This window comes from Buteo buteo, chromosome 10 (assembly GCF_964188355.1).
Source record: "Buteo buteo chromosome 10, bButBut1.hap1.1, whole genome shotgun sequence".
NCBI classification, from domain to species: domain Eukaryota; kingdom Metazoa; phylum Chordata; class Aves; order Accipitriformes; family Accipitridae; genus Buteo; species Buteo buteo.
The window spans coordinates 40647360-40657149 of NC_134180.1; the positions used below are offsets into that span (position 1 = coordinate 40647360).

Consider the following 9790-nt stretch of genomic DNA (forward strand, 5'->3'; position numbering starts at 1 on the left):
TCAGTCACGAGGCAGCGCGCAGATCTGGAAGGGCTTGGGGCAGCGCGTGAGGCTGAGCGTGAAGGCGAAGGTCGGCGGGGCAGCCGCCGGCGCCTGGAAGGTGAACTTCTGCAGGAGGGCTGTGAAGAAGATGAAGAGCTCGGTCCTGGCGAGCTGTTCCCCGGGACAAGCCCGCTTGCCTGGAAAAGGAGCAAAAATAAGCCCCACCGAGTCCCGAGGAAGCTTCGACCGCGTCTCAGGCTCCTCTCGCGTGTGCCGCCTTGCACAGGCTGCGGGAGCTTTTCTTCCTCGAAAGGTTAGGTGGCAATGTTCACCCACACATTTTGCAGAAACCTTCCCCAGAAGTTTACTGCTGAGCAAACTGCGATGGCTGTTCGGATAGATGAAGAGAGGAAACTCGGAAAAAAAAAACCCAAACCCAAAACATTTACGCAGCTTGCACAAGAGGAAAAAGCCTTATTTTTTCATCCTGCGATAAAAAATTGATTTCCCTCCTGCTCCGAGCAGTCAGTATTAACCGTTAGTGGGATTTTCACTGTGGGGATGGGCTGAAAGCTGGACAAGGAGCAGTACCCCCTACTCTGGAGGGGATGTCTTGGGGGGAAAAAAAAAAGAAAGCATTGCAAAAAGGAAAACCATCTCCCCATCTATCATCCTACCTGCAGAGAAGGGCAGAAAAGCCTCCCGCCTCCTGTACTGGCCGTTTTCCAGGAAATGTTCAGGATTAAAGGTGTCTGGAGTCTCCCACACGTTTTTGTCGAACATTATCGAAGTCAGGCTGGTCATCAGGGTGGTGCCCTGCAAGAGGTGGAGAAAACGGGCGATTACGTGACGGAGAAGAGCCGATGTGTTGTCAGACTAGTTTATTATTAGCTCTGTTCCACTCACAATGTAAACTACGTTTTTTTTTTTAAGGGCAAAATGTTTTTTCCTAAGCTATGTAATTAAATGAGGGTGAGAGCCTATAGGATTGTTCACTTCTGTGCGCCTCTATGTATCACCATAGTGTTGATCCGTACCTTGTGCTGCTGTCACTGGTGGTGTTAATATAAAACGACTTTAAATTGGTAACATGGTGTTCCCATAGGAATTCGAAGCAATTTAACCAAATAATTTTCAAATGTTCCACCTTATTGTGTTTTGTTTTTTTTTTTAAACCTGATCTGGTTTATCTCCACATCCTCCATTAGAAAAAGAAAAACATTCTAATCAGTGTGAAGCAAGATGCCCACATTTTTTGTTTTTAATTTTCCTTGATGCAACCAGTCATATACATGGAAGAGACTAGTTATATCTAAATCTCATGTTTGCTTTCATAATTGCAGAACAGTGTGTATGCATTAATACCTATTACCTGTCTTTTGTCAAGAGTTACTTTTAATAGATGATTTTTAATACTCTGTGGAATTAACAAACCCAGACTCTTTACTTTCCTGTTTTTCTTGGCCCTCTATTCCCATAATGCATGGAGGGCATCTTTTATAAAATTTAAGCAATAAACCTTTTAAAATTGAAAATTATGACCAACACCACAGGATCTCACAATTCTCCTCTGTCGGGAGGGCTTGTATTTTCTATATAACTGTGATATCTCCATAAGATCCTTCTGGCTGGTTCCCCGCCAGGTGAGATGTGGGACTTGATCTCACGATGAAGACCCCGCTCTGGTGGGATGAAGGAAAGGCTGATGGTCTCCACGTACCTTGGGCAGGTGGAAGCCGGCCAAGGTGGTGTCGCTGGTGGACATCCTGGGCACCCCCAGTGGCACAACGTTGCCCATCCGCAGGACCTCGCTCAGCACTGCGCTGGTGTACGGCATGTTCTCCTTGTCGGCCATCATGGGCTGGCGGCTCTGGCCGATCACTGTCTCAATTTCGAGCTGCACTTTCTCTATGGAAAGCAAAAAAAAAAAAAAAAAAAAAAAAAAATCTGTGTTCAAAAGCTGTCCAGTAAGAAACCTGGAGCATGGGCATGTCCAGCATGTGGTAGAGCTGGAAATGACTTTGTTTTCTGAGCTTCATTTATCTAGTTTTGGGCCAAACGAAGGACCCATCATCCGTGGCCCTACCCTGAATGTGGGGGTACGCAGCCATGTAGAGCAGAGCCCAGCGGATAGCGGTCGCTGTTGTCTCAGTCCCGGTTAAGAAGAGGTCCAGGGTGGAGCACAGCAGGTTTTCCTCATGGAAGTATGAGCTGGTGTCATCCTTAAACTTGGGGAAAAAACCACGGCAATGAAAACTCTTATTAATGAGGGGATGCTTTCAAAAACCCAATCCAAACCCACCTGTATGTAAGTCCTGCTGCTAGTTTATTATCCACCACCCCCAGACTTGGAAATTTCTACCCCTTACTTTCATTGAATTTCAAGCCCTATAGACTGCTTTGAAAGACACCCTGTTTGCTGTAGAATGACTCTTGAAAGCAGGTAGCATTTTTAAATGTGAAGTTTCACAATAGCAAACACAGGCCTGCAAGCTCTTATAGAAACGTGAACACGTTCCCTGAGAGTCCTCCTACGCCATGTGGCAGAATGAAAAATGGAAGAAGACAAAGTGTAAATACTTTCAAATGAAAAAAAAAATAAAATCTGTGTGTTTTCAAAGTGATCAGGCTCCTGCTGTTGCTAAAAAGTTTGACGTGGAAGAGGTAGGGAGGAGAAGGCGATGCGGGAGGCATGAGCTCCTCTGACAAAACAGCCTTGATCTTGTCTGCTCATTTTAAGGGTTAAGGTTTAGGTGTTTCCCTCTTACCTTTTCTATTTCCTTCAGGTAACAGTCAATATAATCTCCTGCCTCGGACTGGTCTAAATTCTCCTTGTGCTTTGCGATCACTTCTTTCACAAAATATTGAAGTTTCTCCCAGTGCCTGAAGATTTTCCTAAAGGGTCCTGGCAGCCATCTCATGACCAAAGGAAAAGCATTATACAGCTGGTGAGAAATGAATCAGAGCAAAAGAGCATTTCTTGAGTTAAAAAAAAACAGGTGTTATAGCTGAGATGCTAGTACAATTTATTACCTCTGCTTGCTACTGCAAAAAGTATCAGTTTTGCTACAAAGGTCAATTTAGTTACACATATGTAAACAAGTACAAAGAAGACAAAAATTAGCCAGATGTTTTCTGCTGATAAAGTTCTCTGATATTGCGTGGCCCAAACTGCCACCTCATGTGAAGTGGTGACTGGAGTGAGAAATCAGTGTGGATGCAGAGGACCCCCTTAGAGCTGGGGTCCGTGGAGGGGACAAGGATCAGACCTGACCCATGGTGTGCAGCCATGCAGAAGCTGTGTCCCCAAATGCACCTATTTGGGTTATAAACCTGCACTCTCAGACAGTTTTGACATAAATAAAAGTTATTTGAGAAACTGGTTGGGAAAGGGGTGGGGGAAAAAATGGGAATTTTCACAAAGTGCTACTAATTGGCTCTTCTTTTTGTAGAAACACAGATATTTTCAAGGTTTTTTCATTGTTCTTTGGTTATGTCGGGCATAAGATTGTTTTTACAGTCCTGTAGTGTTTTTTCTCCATGTGCCTCAATAATTTTAACTTGCTTCCTTGCTTTCCTGATGGATTTTGGGTACAAACTCAGTCTAATGTAAAACAATACTCGTGGTCATTTCCCTTATAGCATGACTCTTTTTCTACAGGGAAAAGCAGACTATGTCAGTGCCTTAGAAACTCTGGTTTCTGAGCACTTACATGCAGCTGAAGCTGGAAAAGCATCTGACCGGCTTTACCTGGCCCCAGAAACTTCCGATGAGCAGCAGGGTTTCAGCCAGTGAGTGCAGTAATTCCTGGAAACGGTTGTCATGATAGTCGAAGCGGTTCCCAAAAGTTATGGAACAGATGATGTTCGAAACAGCACTATTAATTTTGTAATGAGGGTCAAATGGTTGTCCTGGAGGAAACAAAATGAAAGACAGCTTGCTTTTTTTCTTTAAAGTCTGAGTCAAAACCACCTTCTCTACCAGATCAACAGTAGTGACGTTGGGGTGAGACCTCACCGACTTTTCACTCATGGTGATGCTAAGGCTTCACCCCACGTCCTGGGGTCCCACCACCCCCATCACTTGGGGTTGGGCATTGTGTGCCACAACACCCCTTCTCCGAGGACATCCCCTTCTGTCCCCAGCCCAGTCTGCTGGCACACACCGACGTTAGCACAGACCTGCCGGAGCAGGGTCTGAACCATTTTCCAGGGAAAAAAAACAGGAGCTTGCCATGCTATGGCTGGGGGTTCCATGCTCCAACGTGGTTTTGGTGCCAATTTCAAACACCAGGAGAGGGTCCCTCACAGCTTAGCCTGGGGCAGGGAGCTCAGGACTAACCGCACTGCAGAAATGCCGTTGCACTGGCCTTTAACTGTCCACCACAAAGAAATCAAGTGAGATGGAGGAGAGAGGGGAGGGGGAGAGGACTGCAAGTCTCTGCGCCCACCTGTAAACTCCAGCAACAGCTCATATGGTCCATAGACATGATGTGCATCAGCTCCTATAAGAGCAAAGTGTGGAGTGACGTTTGTCACATCTGCATTCCTTGGGAGAGGTACCGAGCAGAGCCCATCATCTCCTAGGGCACATTTAGGCAGCCTGGAGAGCTACTTGCCGTGATATGAGATACTCGTGTCAGTAACGAATCCAGCCCAGCCCTGAGCTGCTGCCGGTACGCTGGGGAGCATCACTTTGAAATGCAAGGCACTCTGCACAGGACTGCTGATCTCCCCACTCTTCAAGAAAGTAATTAAACTGGGCCGGTGCTCAGATATTAGAGTGATGGACATGATCACTATTTGTCATTACTAATGGGAAGAAAGGCCCAAACCAGCAGCTTAATTAGTTTATTGATTAGGACTATAAAGGACTATAATCAATTGGCAACATGAAGTATTTGGCCTGTTCAGCGCAACAGCAATTAAAATGGAGCAAGTTCAGTATATAATTTCACAATTCCTATTTAGATCTTTCTTATTTACTATATATAGCTCCATAGAATTAGCTAAACCCCATCTGCTTCTATTTAAAGCTGAAGTGCAACATCACCCATGTACCAACATACAAATTATTCTTACTAATATCCCTCTGGCAGTTCTTAAAAGCTGGACCATAAAAGAGCAAGGCACATGCTTCATCTGTGCATGATACAAAAGGAAAGCCTGACTAAACAAGTTTTAAAATACTTTGCAAAACCAAGGACAAGCAGAGGTTAACTAAGCCTCCGAGCATATGTGCCTGATAGCAGGAGAGCTGCATTTATTCCTTCGCAGAATACAGGAGAGACTTTCTTAGCCCTATAAACATGCAAGTTTTAATAAACACCTAGTATATATTTGCTTAATATTAACAAGGAAGAACTAAAATAGCAGGCCTGAGGTCTCAAATAAGTGCTAAAAGGGGCAGTCTGGAAGTGTAAGATAGAAATTTGAGCTACTGAAGAAATGTTTTGCATGTTAGGAGCTGTGTCAGAGTGAGAGTTTTACTTTTTGTTGTTCATTTAGCTGGAAGCTTTGGGCATGGTGCTGTACCTTAACCGCCCACCTTTCTCCTCCTCAATCGTCTCCACAAGGTACCGGCTCTCCTCTTGCACTTTTTCCTCAAAACTTACAGCAATGGTTTTCAGTGTTGCTGAAGCAAACTTTCTCTGTTGCCTCCATATATGCCCATTTGATGATATGAGCCCTGTAGGTAGAAAAAAACAAGCAAACAAACCTCTCTCTGGGTCACATATGAGTGATGGGATTCGGCAGTGGCCATTCATCTTGAACAAAGACTCCAAACTGAAGCAAACAAACTCCATAGACACGGAAAAACTATAGCTTTGCCTGGGAATTAAAATTCAAGAGTAACTGGCTTATGCTAAAGATCTAGCTTTATGGATTTGCTTTAATCTGCTACTTTGTCACTTTGCGTGGGAAAAAAAGGTGTAAGCCAAAATACTATAAGTACTATCACGCTGTTGGCAGAGCTGCAGGCAGGAGCACCATACCCTGTCTCTGGAGCTATATGCAACTGGGGGAGAAAAAGTAAAGGAGAAATTAAAACCAAGGGGAAAACTCTTCAAGTGTATTGATCGCTGGGCAGCTTGCATTTATTTCTCCTCTTTCATCAAGACCTGATGATCCCATCATCATCCCTAAATCCCAGAGAGATTAAAACGTACACCTGTGAGATTATTCGACTGAACTCAGTTCTTGCCTTACCCTGCGCAAGCTTTTATGGATGCAGTTAGCAAGGGTTGAATTCAATCTGTTTCTTTCACTCTAACTGTTATCACTGCAAATAGATGAAAAATTTGTACCAAAAATCCTGGTAGCTGTGCTTACCAAAGCCTTTAAATATTTCTTGGAGGAGTGGAATATTTGGCCGATCTGCAAATATTTCAGCCTGGTGGACAAGAGCTTCTCTCACCATCTGGTACCCGTTGACCACCACAAAAGTCAGACTTCCAAACTGCACGCTGAAGATGTTCCCATACCGACCAGTAAGCTGAAAGAGAATTCATCACCCTCTGAGAGCAAGAAGGTGGAGATTTTCAAAACTCACCCAGACAAGACCTCGAGCAATGGCACCTAACTTTGAATTTAGTCCTGCTTGGAGCAAGGGGACTTAAGAAAAACTCAAACCCAAGTCTGCAGGTCCCATCCAATCTAAACTATTCTCTGAAGGCTGGAGACAGCATAAAAAATGCTAGAGAGCTGTAGTGTGGGAGAGATGGTTTGCTTATATTTGTTAGCAGATATGACCTGGGTTTCATCAGTTGGTTGCATCGATTTAACTTGTAACAAGGACATTATTGCTTTGCAACTGATGGGCATCTGTTCCATCTTCTTCACAGGAAGGGTACAAGAGATGAAGACACCACCTGTGTCACCATGCCCGGGCTTTTGCTGCTGAGGGCAAAGCACAACAAATAATCCCCTTCATCAACGTTGTGTCTAAAGTACTGTGGTTTCTTGCTCCAGCGACCCCATTTAGAAAGTGGCTTTAACTGCTGATGGCTTGAAACCTACTTCTAATTTTAAGCCTAAATGCATTTATGGCCAAATTATAGCCATTTTCCTTGCATGGACTTTGCTAGCATTAGTGTCTCCTGTGCAGCGTTCAGCTCCCTGATGTACAAGAGCAGAGGGCCATCATACAGTCTCTCGGGCCCCACTCTGCCAAGGAGCTCAGGCCATCCTCTTCTTAGTATGAATCTACATAAAAGGACACACGCGGTCACCCTGAACTGCCGTGGTGACTTGTGAAACTAGTCTGGACCCAAATGGGTGTCTCAGTCATTGTGTGCATGTAAAAGAATGCAATGATTAATTTTATTAGTAATAATTGTGTGTATTGACAAAATATCCTGAGCATGCTGCCTCAGCCTTCCCCAAGAGGTCTCCTAGGGGACACCCATGCTAGTGGCCTGTGAAAATCCAGGGTAGATAGACTGCTGTCAGCCTGCTAAGTAAAAGCAAGAGATAAATAGTCACCAGAAAGGATATTTGCAACCAGCAAGTCAGAATTTTTCCTTCCGCTTTTTCAGGGAAGCATACTCAGCATCTATAAAATATGTCTTGTTGGCTTTGGTGGGAGTCAAAGCTCTGGAAACCTTTCCAGAGCAATCACTGCCTCTTTCTGTGGCACAGAAGAAGCCACAGGGATGGTTAACTCAGGATCTTAAATGTTTTTTTCAGAGGTAATGGGGCACATCGTTGGCCTCCGAGCAAAGACAATGACAAGACAATTTCCAGAGATAAACTTCATAGTCCAAACAGTTCATTTCTCGCACAGCACTTGCCATCTGTCCCCCAGCCTGGCCCAGTCCCTCCAAACTCTTCCTGGGTTCCAGCAGAAAATGGTCATGGTGGGAAGAAATGGTCATGATGGGAAGAAAGAGGAGGAACATGTAGGTCTTCCTCCATTCTTTCCCATTGGACCTTCCTACTCCCATGGAAGAGGAGGTGACAGTAAGAGAGAAATCCAAGAAAGGTCCTCTGTCATACATGGTTTATTATATAGCTAGTTCTTCAGAGGCTGCCCTTGCTTCGGAGGTTTGGTGACAAAAGTCACTGAAGAGGTGAAATACTGTTAGGAGGAGAAATGTCCATGGAGGTCTTACCTTCTGCAGCGCAAGATGGAGTGGCTGCTTCAAGTCCACAAATGTTCCCACGAGAGGAAAGAGCTGTGGCCCTGGAGGGAAATTCCTGGGTCGTCTCTTTTTCACAAGGTCAATAATCAAAAGAGATGTGACCAGAACCACCAAGAGTGTCCAACCGTTCAGCTTTTCCAAGAGAGAAACCAAATCAGGCCAAAACTGAAGCTCCATCTTGGCTGATGAACTCACAGATTTTCATCCCAGGAAGGGACTTGATGCTGGTGTTACATTTGCTAAAACAGGAGTAAGAAAGGACTGGAAAGAAAACAGAGAACAAGCTAAGATGCTGATAGCTTACTGGGGACAGGACTTCCCATGGGCGAGTTGCTTTCTCATGTACAGCTACTGCCAGACCACCTGCTGAATAACTAAACACCGGGATCTCCAAAAACAACCCCAAAAACTCAGACCATTTGGCCAAACAAAAGCAATCTTGCAAACTTTTAGCTTTATATCTCTGTCAGCTCCCCAGTTTTCTTATGGAAGAATATTCCTCCCTTCTGCCCTTAACAAGGAGCTCCTTTATACAGACACCTAGGAGGGATTATAAGCATTACAAACATTTGAGGTTAGGTGAAAGCAGCTTACTTGGCTAATTACATATGGTGGGCGTTGCATAATTTAAAAAACGGTAAGGCATCTGAGGTGATGGGCACCATACAAGTCTCTAAGGGGCTGATCCTGTTAAGCGCTAAGCGCCGTCTGCAAAGGGCTGGATGCCTTCAGTGCCCACCAAAGCCTGCCCGGCTTTGCCAGAGTCATCAGGTGAAGTTCGGACAAGGGAAGCTCTGCGAGAGCCCAGGGCTCTGCCCAGCCACTTAAATGAGAGTTAAAGGAGCTTAATTTCGAGAGTGAGAATGTAGGCTCACGCATCTGCCAGCTAAAGGAGAGATTGGAACTTATGCATTTAAATCTCCTGGGTTTTCCGAAAATCTCCTTTGAATAAAGCTTCATGCTGTGCCAGGGGAAGGTTGCAGTGGACCAACAGTGATCTCTGTGACCGTGAATCAACCTTGTCTCACCTGCCAATGTTTTAACTACAACTTGTTACCAGCGCCCTCTTTTTTTTCTTTTAAGAAGAGATTTACTTTGCAAACGATCTAAATTTATACCGAAGCAAAACTGTCAATAATGATTTTTCAAATTATTCGCCTAGAAGGTAGGGCGAGAAGTTCTGAAGAATGGTAAATTTTAATTGTCTTCAACATTTTTTCAGAAAGGTTTAATTTTTCAGGAAAAAATGAAAATTTTCATAGGAAATAATAATTGGGAAAGAATTTTGGTATTCTCTAGTCTTTCACCACTTTTAAAAGCTTTGCTGTCCATGTGTCTCATTACCTTGGTGGCTGCAGTGACAGCAGAAGCACACACAGGCTGTATGACAGACCTGCACCGTAGTTATTGCAGGAGTCCTTTCTAAGGGTAATACCTACATGCAACCCAACGCTTCTTGGTTTGAAATAGTATTTACGGGTTTCTGGATGGTATTAGGAACAAAATGGGGAGCAGTGATGGGAGAAACATCTCCCATCACTGGTGTATGAAGTATATTTCACACGTCGCTGCAGCGCAGCTGTGAGCAGCAGTGGTTGGACATGGTTTGCTTCTCCCCATGCCGTGCATCCGTGATGCTCCTGTACCCAATTTGCTTCAACGCA

The 9790-nt window shown here is 44.5% G+C and overlaps 1 protein-coding gene across 1 annotated transcript; it reads right to left on the reverse strand.

Moving 5' to 3' along the window:
- Window positions 1-8303, reverse strand: LOC142035277 (cytochrome P450 2J2-like). The gene is made up of 9 exons (XM_075037237.1): window positions 8097-8303; window positions 6316-6478; window positions 5531-5671; window positions 3734-3894; window positions 2751-2927; window positions 2069-2210; window positions 1703-1890; window positions 660-798; window positions 1-179 (listed from the first exon to the last, which is right to left on the reverse strand). The coding sequence occupies exons 1-9, from the start codon at window positions 8301-8303 to the stop codon at window positions 1-3; spliced, it is 1497 nt and encodes a 498-aa protein (XP_074893338.1).
- Window positions 8304-9790: the final 1487 nt, after the last annotated feature.

What these genes read in the sequence shown, in the direction of transcription:
- LOC142035277 (XM_075037237.1), bottom strand. Translation starts at nt 8,303, where the DNA reads ATGGAGCTTCAGTTTTGGCCTGATTTGGTTTCTCTCTTGGAAAAGCTG. An exon ending in AGAAATATTTAAAGGCTTTG is followed by an intron (nt 5,672 to 6,315) that starts GTAAGCACAGCT and finishes TTCTACCTACAG; the next exon opens with GGCTCATATCATCAAATGGG. An exon ending in TTTTCTGCCCTTCTCTGCAG is followed by an intron (nt 180 to 659) that starts GTAGGATGATAG and finishes CTCCTTTTCCAG; the next exon opens with GCAAGCGGGCTTGTCCCGGG.